General features: G+C 50.1%; 1 protein-coding gene across 4 annotated transcripts in view; it reads right to left on the bottom strand.

Annotated features, from left to right (window-relative positions):
• Positions 1 to 4326: 4326 nt before the first annotated feature.
• Positions 4327 to 24266, bottom strand: part of HIF3A (hypoxia inducible factor 3 subunit alpha) — a 36124-nt gene continuing 16184 nt past the window's right edge. For 2 of the 4 annotated variants that reach the window (XM_081108185.1, XM_081108184.1), the window contains 7 exons: positions 22537 to 22895; positions 21386 to 21576; positions 20136 to 20240; positions 15021 to 15289; positions 13105 to 13222; positions 10619 to 10697; positions 4327 to 6252 (listed from right to left, as the gene is read on the bottom strand). In XM_081108185.1, the coding sequence (XP_080964311.1) occupies positions 6155 to 6252; positions 10619 to 10697; positions 13105 to 13222; positions 15021 to 15289; positions 20136 to 20240; positions 21386 to 21576; positions 22537 to 22895 (1219 nt within the window). In that variant the 3' untranslated portion in view covers positions 4327 to 6154. The remainder of the gene's footprint in view (positions 6253 to 10618; positions 10698 to 13104; positions 13223 to 15020; positions 15290 to 20135; positions 20241 to 21385; positions 21577 to 22536; positions 22896 to 24266) is intronic. The other 2 variants (XM_081108187.1, XM_081108186.1) reach the window with 2 other exon arrangements.

Below are 24266 nucleotides of genomic sequence, written 5' to 3'. Positions count from 1 at the left end.
AGGATTTCTAACTTATTAACCGAAGGCCCCCTGGGTCCCCTAATCCTGAGCAAGGCACCCTCTCCCTTATTTCTCATCCCGCCCCCCCCCCCCCCCCCACACACACACACACTCCCTTCCATAGCTCCTGCCTTTAGGAGGAAATTTAAGGACTTCCTGATTACCTAAGAGACCCTGTAGAGCAGCGGTTCTCAACCTGTGGGTCGCGACCCCTTTGGAGGTCGAATGACCCTTTCACAGGGGTCGCCTAAGACCATCGGAAAACACATATATAATTACATGTTGTTTTTGTGATGAATCACTACGCTTTCATTATGTTCAATGTGTAACAATGAAAATACATCCTGCCTATCAAGATATTTACATTACGGTTCATAACAGCAGCAACATAACAGTTATGAAGTAGCAACGAAAATAATTTTATGGTTGGGGGTCACCACAACGTGAGGAGCTGTGTGAAAGGGTCGCGGCATCAGGAAGGTTGAGAACCGCTGCTGTAGAGTCTAGCTTCATGCACCATGTCCGGACGCCACCCTCACGCACTGTACACACTTCCAGACCATCCTTTCCGCCCTCAACCCCTACCGGTGCCTACCTGCAGCGTTAAATCCCATAGGGCGCTGCCCTGGCTGCCTCCCAGAAATGCTAGCCATCCCACCCCCAAATCTAATTGTGGCTGGCTGACTCCCCACCCCCAATCAGCCAAAGTTCACCCCAGGAGATACTAGCATGGTCTCCTTTTTACAAATGAGGACACTGAGATTTGCAGAGGTCAGTGCACTTGCCCAAGCTCATACAAGAAGGAAGTGGCAGAGCCGGGACTTGAACCTGTCCCGCCTGACTCCTGGGCTCTGAATTCCCACTCTGCTGCTCCAGAGCCCACCTTGCAGGATAGAGTTGGTTGTGTTTCATTAATCTTCACATTAGGATATTTTTTCCATTGCTTTTCAGAGAGAGCGGAAGGAAGGGAGAGAGGGAGAGAGAAACATCAGTGTGAGGCACATGGACTGGCTGCCTTCTGCAGGCGCCCTGACCTGGGGTGGGGAGCAAACCAGCAACCCAAGTACCTGCACGTGACAGGGAGTCGAACCCACAACCCTTGGGTGTGTGGACCGATGCTCTAACCCAGTCGTGGGCAAACTACGGCCCGTGGGCCGGATCCGGCCCGTTTGAAATGAATAAAACTAAAAAAAAAAGACTGTACCCTTTTATGTAATGATGTTTACTTTGAATTTATATTAGTTCACACAAACACTCCATCCATGCTTTTGTTCCAGCCCTCCGGTCCAGTTTAAGAACCCATTGTGGCCCTCGAGTCAAAAAGTTTGCCCACCCCTGCTCTAACCACTTACACCGCCAGCCAGAGCAATTTTTAAGAATCTTTTGGTGTCTGTGTGGGAAGGCTGCCATGATGGACATAAATTCTGGACTCAAGTCCAGCTCAGCCCTTCCCGGCTTTGTGACCTTGGGCAGGTGATCACCCCCTCTAAACCTCAGTCTTACCCTCTGTAAAATGGAGATGACAGTCATGCCTGCTGTAGAGGTTTAGAGGAGAGTCTGATAAATCACATGAGTAATGCTTGGCGGAGGGCCTGACACAGCGTCAGTACTTTTTACATTCATTCCATTGTAAATATTCAGAGTGGGACAGAGTACTTAGGGCTGTGATGGGGACTGGCGCACCGTCAGGAGGCTGTGGGAGGATCTCGCCCAGCTGGGACAAGCAGGGAGGACTTTCTGGAGGAGGGGATGTCTGAGCCTGCAGCTAAAGTATGAGGAGATAAACAAGGGAAGAGGGGGGTAGGGCGAAAGCTATTGAAGGCAGAGGGGGCAGCAAATGCCAAGTCTTGAAAGTGGTTTTTATACTTTTAAAATATTCCTGTGTTGCCCTGACCAGTTTGGCTCAGTGGAGAGAGCGTCGGCCTGTGGACTGGGGGGGACCCGGGTTCGATTCCGGTCAAGGGCATGTACCTTGGTTGCGGGCACATCCCCAGTAGGGGTTGTGCAGGAGGCAGCTGATCGATGTTTCTCTCTCATGGATGTTTCTAGCTCTCTATCCCTCTCCCTTCCTCTCTGTAAAAATAAAAAATATATATATAATTTAAAAATATTCCTATGTGGAACACCAGAGAGGGTGATAAGAGACAGGACGGAAGAGGCACAGCCTGTCTGCACATGAATCTATAGACAAGCAATCTCTCTCACACACACACAACTACAGAGCATCATGTCAGACAGACATCAGTACATAGAATTATAGTGTCAAACAGTTCTGTGCATGTGCACAGAACCTCAACACCACACACACACACACACACACACACACACACACACAACCAAAAAATAAACAAAAACCAAACAAATCACAATACTCACACTCAGGAACACAGGAACCCGAAGTAACAAGAAACACATTAGGCAAAAGTATTCCACTCACTAACACATACATGTAGAAGGAATTACAGTGCCCTCCTCACCCAGGTTCATAGAATTATGTCGCAAAGACACATATATACAGTATGACATCATCACCAGTCACGTTACATAGACCCACATAGGAACAGAGTCACATACATATGTACAAAATCACAAAGTGACGGGGACACCTGTCACCCAGGGCAACCACACCCCCTAAAGTAAACTCCACAGATGAGTCAACACACAGAGTTCTGGTGCCTACCGAGGCGAGGTCTTTATGGTGGTATGGAGGTGAGTGGGTTCCAGAGCCAGTGTGGCCGGGCCAGTCCCTCCCCATCCCCCAGCCTAGCACAGTTTTATTCACTGAGGGCCCTGTGGGAGGGAGGGGGGAGGGAGACCCTTCTCCCCCTCTAGCACCCATCTGGACAGGCAATTCCCTGAAAAACAAAACGCACAAAGTGAAAAGTGCCCTTCCCAAAGGGGGTGAATGGGCTGAGAGAGGAAGGCCTTTCCCGTGGAAAGCCAAGAGTAGCACCAGCGTAGAAGGGGGTCTAGGGACACATGAGTGGTGGCAGAGAACTGAGGAGTCTTGGCCTCTCGCCCCACCTCGAGATGTTTGGATAGGGCTGTGCGTGTGCCTCTGTGGCTGGGGAAGTCTCCTGGATTGTGAACCCCCCACAGAGGGTAAGGGAGCCCTAGGTTCCCCACATACCTGGGGTAAAATAAAAGTAAATGCGTATCTGGGGGGCTGAGGTGGGGAGTAGAGAAAATTTAAGGATATGAGATTGAGAATGGAAAGGTTTGAGCATGAAGTCCATGAGAAGAGAAACCTGGACGACAGGGACCTTGAATGGGTAGACTTAAAGAGAGTAGGGTCCTGGCCGGTGGGATCAGTGGTTAGGGCATCAGCCAGGCACCTAAGGGGTTCTGGTTTCAGAGAGGGAGAGGGAGAGCGAGAGATAGAAACATCAATGATGAGAGAGAATCACTGATGGGCTGCCTCCTGCATGCACCACACCGGGGATCGAGCCCGCCACCTGGGAATCGAACTGTGACCTGGTTTATAGATTGACGCTCAACCACTGGGCCACACCAGATAGATGGGTTCAGGTTTGATTCCTGGTCAAGGGCAAGTTACCTGGGTTGCAGGTGTGCTCCCCGCCCCTGGTTGGGGCACGTGAAGGAGGTAACCAGTCAATGTGTCTCTCTCACATTGAATCTCTCTCCCCGCTCCTCCGTCCCCCTACTCTCTCTGAAAAGCCATGGAAAAAGTATCCTCAGGTGAGGATTAAAAACAAGAAAGAAGAGTAGGAATTGGGGCAAGTTGAGTGGAGTGAGAAGGCCAAAATAAAGTTAGGTGGTTGGAGTCTGGAATCAGGGAGTCGGGAGTTGTAAGATTCAGAACTAGAGGAATCTATAGGGTGAGGTTCCGATTCTAGAATCAGAAGCATTTGAAGGCTGAGTTCTAGAACCAGAAGAATTTGTATCTGAAACCAGAGGCAGTTGGCAGCTGTGAGACCTAGTACCAGAAGAATTTATAGAGTAAGGACTAGAATTAGAAAAAATCCTGAAGACGAAGTTCTAGAGGGGTTTTGCAGTCATATGATCTAGAATCAAGAGTTGGGCGTTGTAAGGTCTAGAACCAGAGAAATTTATAAGGCAAGTTCTATAATCAGAAGCTGTTTGAAGGCTGGGTTCTAACTCAGGGTAATTTGGAGTAACAAGATCTGGAGTGAGAAGAAATTAGAGACTGTCTAGGACAGCGATGGCAAACCTTCTGAGCTCGGCGTGTCAGCATTTTGAAAAACCCTAACTTAACTCTGGTGCCGTGTCACATATAGAAATTTTTTGATATTTGCAACCATAGTTAAACAAAGACTTATATTTTTATATTTATTTTATGTATTTAAATGCCATTTAACAGAAAAATCAACCAAAAAAAATGAGTTCGCGTGTCACCTCTGACATGCATGTCATAGGTTCGCCATCACTGGTCGAGGACCAAGGGACTATAGTATGAGGTCTGGAATCAGACACGTTTGAGGCCAAGTTCTAGAACCAGAGAAAAGGGAGATAATCAGATCTAGAATCAGAGGGCCCTGGAAATTGCAAGGTCTAGAGGTTGTGTGGTCTAGAACCAGTGAATGGTAGAGGTCATAAGATCTAGAATAAAAAAGAACTACAGCATGGTGTCCGGTTTTGGAGGTATTGGTTATAAGATCAAGACATAGAGCCCAGCCGGCATGGCTCAGTGGTTGAATGTCCACCTATGAACCAGGAGGTCACGGTTCGATTCCCAATCAAGGCATATGCCCAGGTTGTGGGCTTGATTCCCAGTGTGGGGCATGCAGGAGGCAGCCAGCCAATGACTCTCATCATTGATATTTCTATCTCTCCTTCTCCCTCTCTGAAATCAATAAAAATATATTTTTTTAAAAAGACACAGAACTCAGTTTTCTCCTTTTTGATGAGAAAAGCGAATCTTGAGTGTACAAAGTTTAAAGGAATGAGCTGGGAATCATGGGATTTAGAGGTTAGAAAGTCTGGATTTGGAACCAGATGTGTTCCAGATTAGGACGAGCAGAGCCAATAGGAAGCATGGGGTTGTGGGGTCCAGAATCAGAGAAAACACTCGGTTGTAAGATCTGGAACCAGCAGGAATGGGAGAGAGTGACATCTAGAACAAAGGAGTTTACAGGGAGAGGTCTAGAACCAGAGGAAGAGATTGAGTTCTAGAACCAGAGGATTCCGGTGGTCAGCGGTTCTAGAGCCAGAGGGAGTTTAGAGGGTGTGAGGTCTAGAATCAGACAACTTCTGATGAAAATAGAGTTGGAGGTCATGAAGTCCAGAAGGAGAAAGCAGAAGACTGTGAGATCTAGAGTCAGAGGGGTTTGGAGGGTGCTAGGTCTCCACCAGACCATGTTGGAGGTTGTGCCGTCTAGAAACGGAAGGTAGGGAGTTGTGCAGTCCAGAACCAGAAAGGTCTGAGGTTGCACAGTCTGCAACCAAAGGGAGGCTGGAGGTTGTATTGTATGGAAGCAGCCAATTAGAGGAAGTTGGAGGCTATACCTGGAATAGGAGATTCAAGAGTAAAGTCAGTGTCCAGGCAAGGCTGGGGCAACAGAAGTCCAGAGTGGAGGAGGTAGCCAGGTAGGCAGAGCTGGATGGCTGCTTGGGAGGCGAAGGGCTCAATGAGAAGTCACTGGGTAGCGGGGGGGGGGGGGGGTCTGGCCCAGAGGCTCCCCTCCCCATTGACACCTGAGTGGGGGTGTGAAGATCAGAGTTCCACATTCTTATGGACTCCCGGCGATTCATAGCAATTAAAAACAGCATGAAAAACAAAAAAATAGGAGCAATAATAAAAGAAAGATAGATGGGAAGAAATGTGATTGATTATGGTTATCAATACACCCCAGGGCCTAGAAACACAGATCCCAACCCCAGCCTCCCACCCCTAGTTACCCAAAATGAAGCCAAGAGAGTTGGAGAAAGAAATGAGGTAACCAGTATGAAGAACCCCAAGGGAAGTCCTGAGAGACAGGAGGAAGGGGCCGGAGACCCCCTCCCAGAGGTCACTGAGCTGAGACCACCCCAAAGAGCCCCCGGATGGGGGAGGGGGACGGGGCGACGACTGAGGTAGGCCCGAGGTGGGCAGGGGCCACTGTGCATTGGCTGCCAGCTTGGAGAGTGGGTGAGGTCCTTTCTGGGAAGAAGAGAGATGGGAAGAGGAGCTGGCTCAGTGGGCCTGGGTCAAGCTTGTCACCGGCTGGAAGTGGCTTTTGCGTTGGGTGGCGTCCTCATCCGGGTAGAGACAGAGCAGTGAAGGGCCCAGGCCTGTGGGGGGAGATAGAAGGTAAACCAGTGGGGAATTGTCACCCCCACCCGTGGGCCCTTCTTGACAGTTAAAAGTGGGTGATGAGGCAGGCAGTCCTGGATTCAAGTAGCAGTGAAATCTTGGGCAAGTTCTGCTCTCAGGTGTCCAGGGTATTTAGGACAGTAGGTAAGGAGCCTGGAGCCAGACTCTACCTGAGTTTGAATCCAGGCTCTGCTATTTACTTGCTGTGTGACCTGGGGCAAGTGACTTGACCTCTCTGTGCCTCAGTTACCTCATCTGTAAAATGGGCCGATAACTGCCTCTCTCCCAAGACCGCTGTGAGGAGTAAATGAGTGAATCCATGGGAAGTGCTCTGAACAATAACTAGTTCTGTTGCTACCTGGGAAACCGAGACACTTCTGTCTACCTTATTTAGTGAACACTGTAGAAGACATGCCTCTGTGATTCACCTTCATAGAAAAGAAACAGCATGTGGCCAGTCGGTGACTGAATTTCCCCAGAACAAACAGGATGTGGGGGGTGGGGAGAGGGTGTGAGAGCTGTGCACGTGGCTGGTGGCACGTGTTCCAGGAAGATTCTCCCTGAGACAAAGGGAGGTAGATCCACGGCAGCTAGAAAAGGCCTCAGCCCATTTATATTTTTTATTTTTTTATTTTAAATATATTTTATTGATTTTTTACAGAGAGGAAGGGAGAGGGATAGAGAGTTAGAAACATTGATGAGAGAGAAACATCGATCAGCTGCCTCCTGCACACCCCCTACTGGGGATGTGCCGGCAACCAAGGTACACGCCCTTGACCGGAATCGAACCTGGGACCTTTCAGTCCGCAGGCTGATGCTCTATCCACTGAGCCAAACCGGTCAGGGACTTTTTTTTTTTTTTTTTAATAACCCAATAGGAGACCATAAGACCTAGGCGATGTTTGGAATAGGTTGTAAACGCCATCGTACTCAGCTGAGGAGGAACTGGAGGAGGGACCCTCGCAATAGGATAAATATTGCCTTTGCTAGCGAATTCCAGTGCGCCTGCCACAAGGGACAGCTCTCGAGAGGGGAGGGGACACCCACTCTCTAGTCTGTCATTTGAATTCGGACAGGTGTGCATTTTCTCGCAACACCTACTGTGCGCCAGGCACTGGGGACACAGCAGGGAACAGGATGGATGAAACTCCATAACCTTGTGGGGCTGGCATTCTAGTGAGGGGAGTCAGTTAGGTCATGTATGTAAATTTAGCACACATCTTGGCAGAGTGAGTGTTAGATAAATATTAGCTCCTCCTTTACAAATATATACCGAGGATCCGCTCTGTGCCCAGCCACTGGCCAGCCTGCCCACACAGCAGTGACCAAGATGGGCCTGGCGCTTGCATTCACAGGGCTCACACCCACAGGGAGAAGGCAGCCAATTACCAAATAGCTACACAGTCACCTATGTCAGTGGTCGGCAAACTCATTAGTCCACAGAGCCAAATATCAACAGTACAACGATTGAAATTCCTTTTGAGCCAAATGTTTTAAACTTAAACTATATAGGTAGGTACATTGTTATTAACTTCATTAGGGTGCTCCTAAGCTGGCCTTTGCTAAAAACGTCCTCAATCTGATTGAGGTACGTTCGCTGAGGTCGACCCCTTCCAACTCTCCCATCCACACTCGTCTTGTATACTTGTTTCGTCTATCTTTTGTCACCCGCCGCACGATTTGCGGATGCGACTAGCACTTACCACTGCACAATGAGACTGCTGACTGGCTGGCTCACTCAACCCGTGCATGAATCGCACACGCCTCCCCCACGCTGCGTATCCCGAGGCCCGCCTGCGCCCGTGTCTCCCGTGGCCCGACCAACCGATACCCCCTACTTGTTATAACGCCACTTCTTCAAATTAGACTCGCCCCGGCCGAAAACCGACTTCTGCGCATGGGCCACGAAGTTTCAATCGCACTGTACGTGCGCGCCGGCACGTGGTATTTTGTGGAAGAGCCACACTCAAGGGGCCAAAGAGCCGCATGTGGCTCGCGAGCCGAGGTTTGCCGACCACTGACCTATGTAAATATGGTCTGTGATGAGTGCTATGAGCCCTGAGCTTAGGAAGTTGGGGGAGGGGGGGGGCTTCATGGAAGGAGTAATATTTGATAGAGATCTCAAGGATGCACTCAGTTCTAGCCTGTTTGGCTCAGTGGATAGAGCGTTGACCTTTGGACCTCAGGGTCCCAGGTTCGATTCTGGTCAAGGGCATGTACCTCGGTTGCAGGCTCCTTCCTGCAGGAGGCAACCAATCGATGTGTTTCTCTCACATTGATATTTCTCTCTGTCTTTCCCTCTCTCTCTTCCACTCTCTCTAAAAATCAATGGAAAAAAAGAAGGAAAAATATCCTTAAGTGAGGTTTAAGAATAATAATAATAACTTTTTAAAAAAACTTAAAAATAAAGGTTGCAGTCATTAAGCAAAGAATAGATGGAAAAACATTTCAGGTACCCAGGTCAGCACATGCAAAGGCCCTGAGGCAGCCTCCACAAGCAAGACGATTTAAAAGCCATTGCAGTGCCCTACAGAGGCCCTATGGAATCTGCCTTACCCCTCTCTCCCCTCCTCTCTCTGCTCCAGCACTCTGGTCTTATTTCCCCCAAATAAGACAGATGCACCCTCACCCCAGATCTTTGTATTCACTGTTCCCTCCATCTGGAATGTTCTACCCCCAGAAACTGTCACGGCTCACTCCCTCACCTCACGTCAGGTCTTGGCTCAAACGTCACCTTCTGAATGAGACCACGCCTAATCATAAAATTGAAATTCCCCCACCCCGGGACTCCCTGTCCCTTTGTATGCATTATTTTCTCCGGTAGCACTTCTTGTCTCCTGCACTCTTTACTGTATTTGTTTCTTCATTCTGTGGACGGGGCCGGGGGGCGGGGGGGCGGGGGGGGGGAGACCACATGCTGACCTGACTAGCTCAGGGAAGGCCTGCAGGGCAGTGTTGCAAACTTAGAGACCTACGGTAACCACAAAGGATGGTCTGAAATGAAAACGAGCTCAGAGCGGTTACTGTTGCGGTGGTTAGTCATGTCCTAGGCCAGTATCTTCCCCACAAGGTCAACCTTTACCTTAACTGAGCCTACTGTCTTTTTGCATCGATGATAACACATCACAGAAATATCAGGGTAGCTTGTAACTTCCCCTTTTTCCGGACGCCTCCGGGCACAACCAAATGCCCTGGGTGCCAGGACCGACACCACAAAGTCCTTCATTGTTACTGTTATCACGTTAATTATTGACTGAGGGAAAAGAAGTAGGTGTCTATCATTTTACTTTTTATCCAATCCCAGAGGTCCCCCCCCCTTGGCTTTCTCCCGCCTCTCTAATCTATCACCAATGGATTTCATGTGACCCACTGACGTCTCCTTTGAATGTGACGTATAAAACAAGGTGAAATACCACCATTCTCCAGAGCATTATCCCAATACGTTGAGATTTTGCTTCCTGGCAATTGTCAACAGGTTGGCTCAAATATATTCACAAAAGTTCTTGACAGGTTTGAATGTTTTTACGTTAACATCTCTGAACCGCCTCTCTCCCTCACTAGAATGTCAGCTCTGCAAGGGCAGAGATGTCTATGTTTCCTTCACAGTGTGTCTCCGGCTCCTAGGACCGTGTCTGGCATTTCCTGTGTGTTCTATAGATACATTTGTTACGTGTATAAAAGGACAGAATGACTCTAAGGACAGCAAATGTAGCCGAAACAGAGGGTGTGAAGAAGCAGAGTGTGGTCTGAGATGAGGCAGCAGCCAGACCCCGGAGACTTGAGTCTCTCCGAAGGGCACTAGGGAGCCATGGAAGGCTTTAGAGCAGAGGCAGGCCAGGGGCAGATTCCTGCTTTGAAAAGACCTCTCTGGCCGATGCCTGGAGGTTTCAAGTGGAGCTCCGGCTACTGGCAGTTGTGCTGGAAGATGGTGTCATAGTATCACAGACCAGAGAGCGGTTTGTCTCGCACCCTGCACTCTGCAGAGGTGCCATGGAAGCAGCGTGGCCCCGAGGCAAGCGTTTCTTAAGTGTTTACTATGAACAGGTCTCATGCTAAGCGTTCCCTGTGTCACGAGTCTTTAAGCATCTCCCTGAGGTAAGAGCTATTACGATAGATCCTAATTGACGGGGTGGGGGTGGAACAGAGACTCCAGAAGCAAAAATTGTTTCTCCTAACCACACAGCTGGTCATGACCGAGGTGTGACTCAGCCCCAAGGCGTAATCAGACACAGGCTTCAGGAGGTCTAGGCGTGGGGCTAGGCCCAGATTCCAAGCCTCCCTCGGGGCGTCCCCTCCCCTCCCAGAGGGGGCCCAGGGCGTCTGCATAGCTAGGCTGCTACTCACCCAGGGGCTCATTCAGTTCCAGGAGGTGGGTGCTGGGATCCTGCTGCCGCCCCGGGGCTGGTCCTGTCAGGAGGAAATTCTGCAGGACAGAGACAAAACCAGCATCATGGAGATCAATATCCAAGGAGGCAGGACGGTGCAGTGGTTAGGGGCACGGTGGGGTTCAGTGGCTGCTCATCAGCTGTGTGACTTTGGGAAGTCACCGTCCCAGACACCCTCCGCCTGTCCCTCCAGCCGTGTGCCCCCCTCTGTGCCCAGCAGGCTCTGTGTGTGGACCCCATCAAGGCACAACCGCGCTCTGAGTGTTCCCGTTGGATTCATGGAATGGGAGGTGCCCGCAGGTGGGAGGAAGGAGAGGAGGGTGTTTGATCTTCTAGCTGCTGGGTCCTCGGTTGGCTGTGTCCCTCCACAGAAGGTTCCAGCTCTTCTGAGGCAGAGCCCCCCTTCTCCAAGACCCAGTTGTTAGGGGGCAAGAATAGAATACTGGGCACCAGCCATGGTTATTAATCAAGCTCTGGTAACCATGATCGCCTTGTGCTGGTTAAAGAAAGGACATTCTGACCTGGCTGGGAGTTGTACGCCCCCGGGACCTGGGAGTCAACCTTGGAATGCGGTCCCTTCTCATGGGAAGATGAACACCCTTGTTGCCCAAACAGTGGAGTCCCACCCCAGCCTGCAGAGCCTACTTCCCCAGGCCTGTAATCCCTGCCTCCCCATGTAATCCTTGTCCTGCCCTACATATACAGCTGGTTTATGGGGGGCTGCAGAGCGGGTTTTTGTGGATGACCCGCTGCTCTCCCATGCTGCCGGCAGGATTGGAATAAACGCTCCCATATGATTCAACCCTCTCTGCTTAATTGGCTCACGCAGTGACAGGCAGCCCGGATCCATGGACTGTCCGTTACACAGTGACCATCCCCTGCTCTCTGATTTCAGGCGAGGGGTGGTGCCAGCTCCCCACACTGCGGGCCCAGGGGCGCTGCACCTGCCCTTGTTGATTCCTCACATGCTGCCCACACCATTGCCAACAGTCCCATTAAATTCTGCTCAACACCCCCTGTGAGCGTGTGGTTCTTGCCCAGACTCTGACGGATGCCATTACCTAAACTGGCCATTGTAAGTGTGGGCAATGATGGTGATATTTCAAGAATGGTCGTGGGGATTGAATAATTTAATCATGCAAGGAATTAGTACAGTCAGTGTCTGGCATGTGGTAGGCACTCGTAAATATACTGAGTGGCCAGATTATTATGACCACCCCATCAGTGCAGTGAAGTGAATTAGTTATGCAAATAATCTATATATATAAAAGCCTAAGCGACTGTTCTACTGTTCGACCGGCAGCTATGACACGCACCAACCGCCAGGGGGCAGATGCTTAATGCACAGGCATGGAAACATGGAACAGACTGATGAATCTTAGATGGAAAAGGGTAGGGGGGAGGGCAGGAAGAGATTAACTAAAGATCTTATATACATAGTAGAGGCCCAGTGCACGGATTCATGCACCGGTGGGGTCCCTCGGCCTGGCCTGTGGGGGTCGGGCCAAATCTGTGCACCGAGCCTCTGACATCCCCTGAGGGGTCCCAGATGCGAGAGGGCGCAGGCCAGACTGAGGGTATTTGCTTAGGAAGTTTTCAATATTCAGTATTTTTGGAAGTGTCAATGAAGTACTGATAGGGTGGTCATAATAATCTGGCCAGTCATCAGAATCTGGCCACTCAGTGTATAAGCTATTGATATTATCCATCGCACCCCTCATGTTCAAACAGCCCTGTTGGGTGAGGAGCCAGAGAGCTCGTCTGTGGGCAGTAGGGAACCATGGAACATCCTGGGGGGAGGCCTTGTGGAAGTCACAGTCTCGGCTGGTTTTTAGAAAGGGTTGCTGTTGTGCAGAATTGACAACCAGGGCAAGACGAGGCAGGGAGAATGCAGGGGAAGGGATGCTGGTCTAGTTTGCTTTTCTTTTCTATCGCATCTATCTGTCACCCGCTCAGGAGCAGTGAAAGGCCTGGTTTCCTTTGCTTCTCATGGCAGTCCTGTGAGATGTAACTCTCCCACTTTCCAGGTGAGGAAACTGAGACTCAGTTTGGGGACATCACCTGCCCAGGGTCTCAGTCACTAGGTGGCTGCCCGGAACCCAGTCAGACTCTAGTGTCTGTACTCTTAACACTACACGAATCATCCAAGGCCAGACCTGTTCTAGGTTTGAAAGGGGACCCACAGGAGCAGATACTGACCCTTGTCTTGTCCCCCTCCCCCTGCTTAAATGTCTTCTTAGTACTTCCGACCAACTTACATACATTTCCGAAGCCCTTTCTTACCCCTTACCTGAGCTAAAATATCAAGGTCCTGGCTCCAGCTGGGTTACCGACCTTCTATCTGACTATCAGCCCTGTCCCCTCTGGTTCTCCCATCCATAGAAGGGTAAGCTTAAGCCTGCTGGGTTCTGAGGGCCAGAGAACCCCACAAATCCCCACACATACCAGGCTGAGAGGAGGCAGTAGGAAGTTTTCGGGTCTTAGGCTGGGGGACCGTTTAGGGGGTCTCACCCCCAGCAGCTCTGCCCCCTCGGCCTCATCCTCTGAGCTCCGGGCCAGGGTCCTGGAGGAAAACAGGCAGGAATCTCAGAACACAGCAAACATGGGCAGGTGGGGGCACCGGTATGAGTAGATGATGAGTATTCATTCTACTCCCCCAAGCACCTATTTATCTACTCATCCATCCACCTGTCCAATCATCCATCCATCCATCCACCCATCCAGCCATTGATTCATCCATCCATCCACCAATCTATCTTCCCATTCATCTATCCAAGGATCCATCACCCACCCATACAACCTCCATCTATCTATACTTTCATTCATTCACGTATCTATCCACTCACTCACCCACTTACCATCCATCCATCATCTATCTATCCCTCCACCTACTATATTCATTAATTTACTACCTTCCTCATTTTAAAAAGTTTTTTTAAAACATATTTTTATTGATTTCAGAGAGGAAGGGAGAGGGAGAGAGAGAGAAACATCAATGATGAGAGAGAATCATCAATCAGCTAGCTGCCTCCTGTACGCCCCACACTGGGGACCGAGCCCACACTGGGGACCGAGAGGTTGGGCATATGTCCCTACCGGGAATTGAACAGTGACTCCCTGGTTCACAGGTCAACACTAAACCACTGAGCTACGCCGACCGGGCTTAACAAGTTTTTATTAGGCACCAACTGTATACCCAGTGTCAAGCTGGGAGCCTTGGGGAATACTGAGATGTGTGCATAAAAGCTTCACGTGGACAGTGGAGACCACTCTGGAGACTGAATGGGCATGTGCCCACAAGTTGGCGAGCAAAAGCTTAAGTATTAGGAATCTAACATCTTTGGAAGAGGGACACGGACCCTCTGACATTATATGCAAAGTGTGTGTCTCTATGTGTAGGTCAATTTTCTTGGGAAAGAGTCCATAGCTTTCAATAGATTCTCAAAGGTATTAGAAACTTAGTTCCAGCCCTAACCGGTTTGGCTCAGTGGATAGAGCGTCGGCCTGCGGACTGAAAGGTCCCAGGTTCGATTCCGGTCAAGGGCATGTACCTTGGTTGCGGGCACATCCCCAGTAGGAGGTGTGCAGGAGGCAGCTGATCGATGTTTCTCTCTCATCGATGTTTCTAACTCTCTATCTCTCTCCCTTCCTCTCTGTAAAAAATCAATAAAATATATTTTTAAAAAAAGAGAAAGAAACTTAGTTCCAGACAGTGTCTCTGACATTGTGGCAAGTCCTCTTAACTATGACAAAAACCGTCAGTAGGCCAGATATAAATATGTCCCAACGGAGGGGGCCTGGCTGACTGGTGGGATTGGATTACCAGTGGTTCTTAACCTTCCTAATGCCGCGACCCTTTCATACAGTACCTCATGTTGTGGTGACCCCCAACCATAAAATTATGTTCGTTGCTACTTCATAACTGTAATTTTGCTACTGTTATGAATCGTAATGTAAATATCTGATATGCAGGATGTATTTTCATTGTTACAAATTGAACATAATGAAAGCATAGTGGTTAATCACAAAAACAATATGTAATTATCTATGTGTTTTCCGATGGTCTTAGGCGACCCCTGTGAAAGGGTCGTTCGACCCCCAAAGGGGTGGCGACCCACAGGTTGAGAACCGCTGGATTAGATGGTGAGCACAGTGAAGTGCACTCCAGAAGGAGGGAGAGGCCTAGGCAAAGACATAGAGGTTGGGACAAACATGCCATGCGGGGCACACTGTGGGTACGGCCTGGGCAGGTCAGTGTGGGAGGGGTGATGAGAATGAGGCTGGAGTAGGAGGCAGGAGCAAGACAGGGGGTCAGGGGACCCTCCACACTCGCTTGGTATCCCTCCTCCACTGTGGCTCACCTCTTCCGAGCCCCAGCCATGGATGGGGCGGAGGTGTCCCTTCTGGAAGGGCTGGAGCAGCTCAGCCGGGGGTCACTGCCCCAGCGGGGCAGCAGGGAGGGCTCAGAAGTTGGGGGAGACAGGCCGTGGAAGCTCCGAGCGCGAGGCCGGGGGGCAACCCCCAGAGGTCTGTGGTAGAGCCTGGGCAGGTGCTCACTGGAGTTGAGCTGGAAGTCATCATCCATGGAGATGTAGGGGGCAAGCATCTCCAAATCCAGGGCATCGCCGTCCTGCGGAGGGCAGGAGGGAGGTAAAAGCATTAGCCTTGGCCTTGGACAGGCCTGGGCTCGTGTTCCAGCTCCCCCACTTCGGAGTTCTGTGCCTGCTGCGTTCTGAGCTTCAGGTTTCCCATCTGTAAAATGGGTAGGACTCTGTGGTAACCAGCCAGCATGGCCCCTGAGGATCCTCTCGTCTTGGTACTCATGCCTTCGTGTAGTCCCCTAGTACAGTGACTAGGGTTGCCCTGGGAACAATAGGTTATTGATGAGATGATGGTGTGTGACTTCCAACATCTACACTAATGAAAGAGAAAGATGCATATTGACCGTACCTTTGTGACACCCACCAGCCAATTAGGAGTGAGTATGCAAATTAATCCAACAAAGATGGCGGGTTAATTTGCATACGCAGGTGCTGAGTGGCCAGGGCTGGGGCAGGAGGCTTGCGTTGTTCCCATGATGCAGGCGTTCTGCACCGCCCCAGCCCCTCCTGGCCTCGGGGCAGCGTGGGAAGGTGGAAAGGCGGCTCAGGCCAGAGTGAAGGTGGTGACGGCAGCCAGGGGAAGGAAGGCCCATTCTTGCACGAATCTTCGTGCATTGGGCCTCTAGTTAGGTTATAAAGACACCATGGCTTTTGTTGCACTCTCTTTCTCGGATCACTTGCTCTGGGGAAAGCCATGTTGTGAGCAGCCCTATGGAGAGACTCACATGGCAAAAAACAGATCCCTTGCCAACAGCCAGTGAGTGACCTTGGAAATGAATTGTCTAGGCCAGTGGTCGGCAAACTCATTAGTCAACAGAGCCAAATATCAACAGTACAACGATTGAAATTTCTTTTGAGAGCCAAATTTTTTAAACTTAAACTATATAGGTAGGTACACTGTTATTAACTTAATTAGGGTACTCCTAAGGCTTAGGAAGAGCCACACTCAAGGGGCCAAAGAGCCGCATGTGGCTCGCAAGCCGCAGTTTGCCGACCACGGGTCTAGTCTAGTCAAGGCTTCAGATGATTGCAACCCCGGATGACCTCTTGACTGCAATCTCGTGAGAGACCTGAGCCACCGAGCTAAGTGGCTTCCAGATTCCTGACCCTCAGAAATGATGTGAGGTAATACATGATTGCTGGTTTTTAAAAATATATATATTTATTGGTTTCAGAGAGGAAGGGAGAGGGAGAGAAAGAGATAGAAACATGAATCATGAGAGAGAATCATCAATCAGCTGCCTCCTGCACACCCCCCACTGGGGATCGAGCCCACAATCCGGGCATGTACCCTGACCAGGAATTGAACCATGACCTCCTGGTTCATAGGCTGATGTTCAATCACTGAGCCACACTGGCCAGGCACATAATTGCTTTTTTAAATGTCTAACTTAAAAAGTAACTTGTTATCCAGAAGTAGATTACAGGTAAGATTTTGGTACTAAGAGTGGAGCACTGCTGTAACAAAAGCCCATTGCCTGGAGAGCCCTGGAGAGAAGACCTAGGTTACCTTGAAAAAATGTTAGTAAAGAGCTAACCCTAGAGGAGTGTGCCAGGGAGGGCTTAAAAGGATGTGAGGAACATGTTCTTTGAACAGAGGAGAGGGGATTTTTGATGTGTAGTAGCTGAAAGTTTAGCAACACTGCCACCTGCAGTTGTGTGGAAAACAAACAAACAAAAAATGTTACTAGTGACCTGAGTGATCTAGCTAAGGAGAGTTCTAGGCAGACAGTTGAAGGAGCAGCCCGATTTCTTCTTGCTACTTGGAGAAGAAGGCAAGAGGAAAGAGAAGCCAAATAAAGAAATGTTGCCCCAACCGGTTTGGCTCAGTGTATAGAGTGTCGACCTGCAGACTGAAGGGTCCCGAGTTTGATTCCGGCCAAGGGCACATGGCTGGGTTGCAGGCTTGATCCTCAGTGGGGGTGTGCAGGAGGCAGCCGATCCATGATTCTCTCTCATCATTGATGTTTCTAGCTCTCTCTCCCTCTCCCTTCCTCTCTGAAATCAATAAAAACAGATTTTAAAAAAGGAAAGAAAGAAAGGTTAAACACGAAGGAGCTGGGACTTGACAATCTTGAAAATTCTCAATCTTCCTGCATCCTGAAGCATTAACTTTACCCAAAAAGAGGTTTGGCCTTTGACCTGGCTCCTGGGAGGGAACATAGAAGCCAAGGGAGTTTCCTGAGTGATAGGCGTGTCTTTGCTGTTCATGGTGGGCCCCTTGGGCCATGCCTGATAGTTTATGCCAGTGGTCAGCAAACTCATCAGTCAACAGAGCCAAATATCAACAGTACTTCTTCAAACCAGACTCGCCAAGGCCGGAAACCGACTTCTGCGCATGGGCCACGAAGTTTCCATCGCACTGTCCGTGCTCGCCCGCACGTGGTATTTTGTGGAAGAGCCACACTCAAGGGGCCAAAGAGCCGCAGTTTGCCGACCACTGGTTTATGCTAACAAGATGACTCAGGGTGAGTGAGGGCTGGCTATGTCAGAAAGGTCAATCATGTGAGTAGAGGGTTGGGGTTGGGCCGTGTGAAATCAGCCTGACCTCCAAGGAAAGTGTGTGTCTTGGGGGAGGAAGAGATGGTGATCAAGTCCAAGTACCTGGGCAGGAACTCAACCAGTCATGCCTGCCAAACCTTAAAAGCTTGAGTGAGCTTCCTTGAGTGTCAATACTCTGTGTGTGAGTGTCACACTTCAATGCCAGGAGGATTACACCTCCCTGGGACATGGAAGCTTTGAATTTGGGACCCTCCCAGTCCTAGGTTCCACCCTATGCATCTCGTCCTTTGGTTATAATATTTTTTTTTTTGGCTGTAATACAACTGTAATAATAACTATTGCACTTTCCTAAGTTCTATGCCTCGTTCTAGAAAAACATTGAACTTGAGGGAGTCTGTGGGAATCTCTGAATTTTAATCCAGATGGTGTGAAGTGAGGGTGGCCCTGAGGACCCCTGAACTTGGGCAGACTTGGTAGTCTGGAGGACTGTGTCTTTCACCTTGGGTTTAGCTGCCTCTGGGAACTCCCCGGATGGCAAATGATGCTGCAATTAAGAAATGGCTTCTGAGCCAAGACGGGCGCTCTCAGGAAAGCATGGTCTAAAGATGAAGCCAGGGCGTGACTATAACATACCTTTTAAACCCTCAGAGAGATCAAAGGTGGCACCTAGCAGTATCCTTCAGACTCAGACAAAAGATTCTAGAATTTAGGGATGTGCCTCATAGATTTTCCCAAACACAATAGGGCTTCTCTTCAACTTCAGGGCTCTGTCACTCAGCCATCTCAGCAGCAGTGCAAGGTAGACAAGGTTCTATCTCCATGAAATTTGTGGGTGTGACTTTAATGGTGTGAACTCCCAAAGAAATTCACATAAGACCCATGAAAAAATTTTAAGAGAATTATATGGGGAGAAACATTGCCAGTTTGGACTGAAAGGGACAGAAATGGAACAAAATGGAAAGAGACCTTTGGACCACCAAAGTTCCCTCAGCAGGAAGCCAGGTATGAAAACCACTCCGCTGCAGCACATGTTGCATTTTATGAAAAAGGAGCCCAAAGCCCAGAAGGCCGGGCCAACCACCACGAAGAAAAGCTGGCAAGTCGTCGGAACGAGTTCTGATCAAGGAACTGCCGATATTTGCCTAACTGTATTTCAAAACTGCTGTGGACCAGTGGCACCTGTGTGTTCTCCATTGACCCTTTTGAATGGGAGTGCATAGAGCAGTAATTCTATGCCTCTCCCACAGCTGTATGTGGGGTATGTGGGTGGCAGATAACTTGTCTCTTCAACTCACAGGCCAACAGATTGAGATGGGGGTTCGCTGCACCCAGACCTGATTTTAAGCGAGGACGTTCTGGAATTGCAGCGGATGCTGTCATGGGAAGTGACTTTGTCATGGAGCCCCAATGATACTTGTATTTTGGTTTTCACACTTGAATGTGGTTGCCTTTCACATTGTACTAGGGTTGGTCTACATTACAGAAAAATGTCACTTCTAAGATTAAGTTATAAAAGACAGCATCTTCGGTCTTGGGCTCACCCTGTCTTGGATTTTTTGCCGTGGGGAAATCCAGCTGCCGGGGTGTGAGGACACAAAGGCAGCCTCTGGAGAGGCCCACAGCTCAGGAAGGAGGCCTCCAGCCAGAGCTGGCGAGGGACCAAGTCCTGCCTACAACCCTGTGCATGCGTTTGGAAGTGGGTCCTCTATGGCCCCAGGTGACTGCAGCCTTGACTGAGAGCTTGACTTCAGCCTCATGAGGCACTCTGAGCAAAAACCACCCAGCTAAGCAGCTCCCAGATTCCTGATTCTCAGAAACTGTGTGACATCATACACGTGAGTTGTTTTAAGGTGCTGAGTTTTGGGGTAATTTGTTATATAGAAATAGATAATTAACACATCACGCCACTATCATTGATCTATCCACTCAATAATTCAAACATTCTCCACCCATCATCCATCCAATGAACCAAAGGTCTTTCCCAGTGGTCGGCAAACTGCGGCTCGAGAGCCACATGCGGCTCTTTGGCCCCTTCAGTGTGGCTCTTCCACAAAATACCGGCTCTTCCACAAAATACCGACTTCTGAACATGGGCCACGAAGTTTCAATCGCACTGTACGTGCGTGCCCGCACGTGGTATTTTGTGGAAGAGCCACACTGAAGGGGCCAAAGAGCCGCATGTGGCTCGTGAGCCGCGGTTTGCCGACCACGGTTTTATCCAAACATCTGTCCAAACATCACCCATCCATCTACCCACCACCACCCACCTAATGAATGCAATGGTCTGTCCATCTGTCCACCCACTCATCCCTTCAACCATCCCGCTACCTTTCTTTGAAGCTCAGATATGTTGGCCCCCACGCCTGTCCTTACCTGAGCTATGGCTAGATCTGTCTCCACTGCCTCAAGGTCTCTCCCAGAGGCCAAGACTTTGTGTGCATTCTCCGTGTCCACAGGTGGCTCATCTGGGAGATCAGCCTGTGAGGCGACAGAGTAGAGGCATCCCTTGAGCCTGGGCGATGTCAACAGTAAGACAGTCTAGAGCAGTGGTTCTCAACCTTCTGGCCCTTTAAATACAGTTCCTCATGTTGTGACCCAACCATAAAATTATTTTTGTTGCTACTTCATAACTGTCATGTTGCTACTGTGATGAATCGTCATGTAAATATCTGATAGGCAGGATGGTCTTAGGCCACCCCTGTGAAAGGGTCGTTCGACCGCCAAAAGGGTCACGACCCACAGATTGAGAACCGCTGGTCTAGACATTTGAGCTCGGGAGCAGAAGGGAGGGTCAGATCTCAAACAGCTGGACACCAAGAGGGTCAAATAGCAAATGCAAATGAGGTCTGAACCTGGGTGTTCAAAGAGTGTCGGGATCAGGTCAACAGGAAAAACATCAAAGGTTTGAAAGACCAGAGCCCGAGGCCAAGACAGGCAGGCCCTCTGGGGTTAAAGGTCTTGGGGTGGGGGTTGGAGGGGAAACCATGCAGAAGTACTGCTATCCCAAGGACGAACAGTGAGGTCAAAGGTCACAACCTAGTTTTGTGGTGGAGAGAAGATATTTGGGAAAATAGGGCCGGGATGAGGAAAGTCAATATGGACCCCTGAGTCAAAGGTCAGGCTATCTGGACTCTTATGTAAAAACAGCAACCGCTATGGCCTATTGAGCACGTACTAGGCGTCAGGTTCCTACTAAGGTCTTCCCGTGAACCCTCACAATAACCAACGCGGTGGGTATTTGCCATTATCCAAACTTTACAGGTGAAGAAACAGGCCCCACTTGTTCGGGGTAACCCAGCTGGTAAGTGGCAGATTCAGGCTTTGAATGCAGAGTCGTGTAATTTAAGACATTAGACGTTCTTGAGTCCTTGAAGTCAGAGTTCAGAGAGCCTGGTGCTTTGTCACAAGCCAGGAGGGGGCCACCCACGCCAATCCAAACACACCCCCGGTTTTGGTCCAGATCACAGTTGAACAATCTGAAATCTAGGTCTTAAGAAAACCCCGGGACCCATGTCATCCCAACCTTCCCACTACACAGATGGAGAAACCGAGGCCCCGCAAGGTTCAAGCCAAAGAACAAAGCAGCCCGGATCCTCAGGGCTCCAGTGCTAGGGATTGCTTACCGGAAGGGGGCTCGGGGGGCGCCGTGTGGCTGGGGGTGCGCTGGGGGTGGCAGCTACCGCAGTCCCATCTAGGATAGGTGCCAGGAGGCGACGGAGATCAGGGCTACAGAAGCGGCGGGGGTCAGCGGCCAGGGTGGCCTCGCTCAGGGCAGGGGGGTGTAGGAAGGCCAGGATCCGGGGACCAGAGACGTCTGCAGGGCACATGGAGATGGGGAGGACACAGGATGGTACCCAGGGCTGAGGGGCAGAGCCCTCCCCGCCAACCCCAGGGAGCATAGCTGACATCTTCAACAACCAATCAGGGTGGACACCGTTCACGGCGCTGGGGAGCTGGGTCCTGGGGAACCCTTGCTGGGCCGGGTGCCTTCCCTTTGGTCATGGGGCAACGTGGGGTGGGGAGGGCACACAGGAGGCCCGAGAGAGTAGCAATTGCCCAGTGGTGGGGAAATACTCGAATATTTAAAATCGACATGGCAGGACCCCGTTTTCCAACCGCACAGAGCAGCATTCGGCCACTTGGCTCTGGAGGGAAAAGACTGGCCCAAGGCCCTCAAAGAGGTTCTAAAGTCGCTGCGGGTCAAGACATCGCCCGAGCCAGTTCTGAGCCAGAAAAGGAAAGGAGACTGTCGACCCCACACCACACCCAGGCGCATGGACTGCCAGCAACAGCTTGGAGCAGGTGAGGCCTTGAAGAGTAAACAGAGAGGGCAGCTCATCCCGGGTTGAGGGGACATGGGCCGGGGAGAAGGAAGAGGTAGAAAGGAACCAGATTTGGGAGGGTCACGATGACCGGACGCCGAAGAGCAGTGAAGCAGGAGGCGGGAAGTGAAGGGTGGGCGCAATGGGGAGCCACGGCAGGTACCCAGAGCAGAGAGCACAAGACTGAAGCCATCATCCCAGGGCCACAGGAAAAGAGGGAGGACAGAAGAGAGGAGAGCTTTCGGGGCAGAGGAAACGGCATGTGCAAAGGCCCTGAGGCACAGAAAGGGGCTGGTGCAGTTAGTCCGAGAGCACCGCAGGAGCTGGTGTGATCTTAAGGTAAGAAAAGGAAGGAGGCAGGACACATGGGGTGAACCGTATTAAGGCTCTTGGGCTTTCTCCTAAGCATCCTGGGGACACAACCCCTCCCAGCCCCAGCCCCAGCCCCATACCAAGGCTGGCCTGAGGGTTGGGGGTGTCCTTCTGAGAGGGGGTGGCCGGCTGCAGGGGTCTGCGAGAACGTCGTCGCTCCGTTTGCTGCAGGGACAGCACCACTCCGGTCTCTTCCACCCGGCTGGGTACAGGGCAGAAAGGGGAGGGGGAGTCAGGGAGGGTCCTCGGCCGGCCCAGGCAGCCCCCTCGGATGATGTCCTGTCTTAGGAGGCAATCCCACCGGGGGGCAGGAGGGCATCGTGCAGGAAATAATTGGCCACATTTACTTGTTTCTGGATTTAAGGATTTGATTGGTCTCGAATGCTTTTTATTATAATAGCATTTACAAGAAAGTTGAGTGTGTCTTCCCCAGCTCCCTCTGTGGAAGGAAAGACAGAAAAAAGAGTTGGCATTTAGTACAGCTTGGGTAGAGAGAGCAGGCCGAGGCGGGTGGGGAACTGAGGGGGCAGGGACGGGGAGAGTAAAAGGTATAAAAATGAAATACCCTCTTTATAGATACGTATTCATAAACATTCATTAAAAGGAATTCATGAAGAATATATATTTAACATTCCTATGTTACCAAATATGAAGAATTGATAGGGATATATTTTAACGAATAAGATTTTAGTTATGAAGATTCTATTCATAGACGTTCAAGGGAATGGCTTTATAAATACATCCTTCTTACGTCCCCCGCGCCTCCCCTCCCCGCAGTCCCTAGCTGTAGAGACAATCCAAATGTTCCTGAGCCAACTGGCTTCTGGAGAAATGGTCTGTGGCGGAGGACCAGGCCCTCATTTGTATCTCATTTGCATGACGCTGTCCAGGACAGAATGTGGGTGGTCCTCCTGCCAGCTCTTAGAGAGAAGCTATGATCCTTTCCCACCCTTACCAGACCCCTTCTGGGCTGGAAACATCCCCGTTTAGGCTGCACCAAAGCCACCCCTCCCCTTTGAAAAGCACAGCATACACAGCACACATGCACGCACACTCGGTGCACACAGGCACCAACAACAACACCCGTATACGCCCATGGACATACAAGGACAGATAAGTGCACGTGCTCCATACACTCAGGCTGACACATGGGGTTGACTCGTTCATTCGTTCCATAAACATTTCCTAGACCAGTGATGGCGAACCTATGACACGCGTGTCAGAGGTGACACGCGAACTCATATTTTTGGGTTGATTTTTCTTTGTTAAATGGCATTTAAATAATATAAAATAAATATCAAAAATATAAGTCTTTGTTTTACTATGGTTGCAAAGATCAACAAATTTCTATATGTGACAACGGCACCAGAGTTAAGTAAGGGTTTTTCAAAATGCTGACACGCCGAGCTCAAAAGGTTCGCCGTCACTGTCCTAGACAATCAGTCCTGCTTAGTAGTGAAGAGCAAGGGCTCTGCAGCCAGTAGGGCCTGGGTTCAAATCCCAGCTCTGCCACTTATGAGCTGTGTGACCTTGAGCATGTGGCTGAACCTCTCTGGGCCTCTGCTTCCTCCTCTATAAAGACGGAATAATAATGGTGCCTTCTCCCCAGGTTGCTATGAGGCTTAAATGAGTTAATATATGTACAAGGGGAAGGGAGTAGACTTCACAAAGTATCAGCAACAACAACCACACAGTCGCGCACTATACAATGGATACACAGCACTAAGGATGATGAATACCACATGCTCCTTAATTCACTGTTACTACGTACACTCCTATCATTCCTCACCCATTTTCTGCCAGTAAAACC

This window comes from Myotis nattereri, assembly GCF_964212035.1.
Source record: "Myotis nattereri genome assembly, chromosome: 15".
Taxonomy (NCBI): Eukaryota; Metazoa; Chordata; class Mammalia; order Chiroptera; family Vespertilionidae; genus Myotis; species Myotis nattereri.
This window is presented reverse-complemented; position numbering and strand designations above follow the sequence as displayed.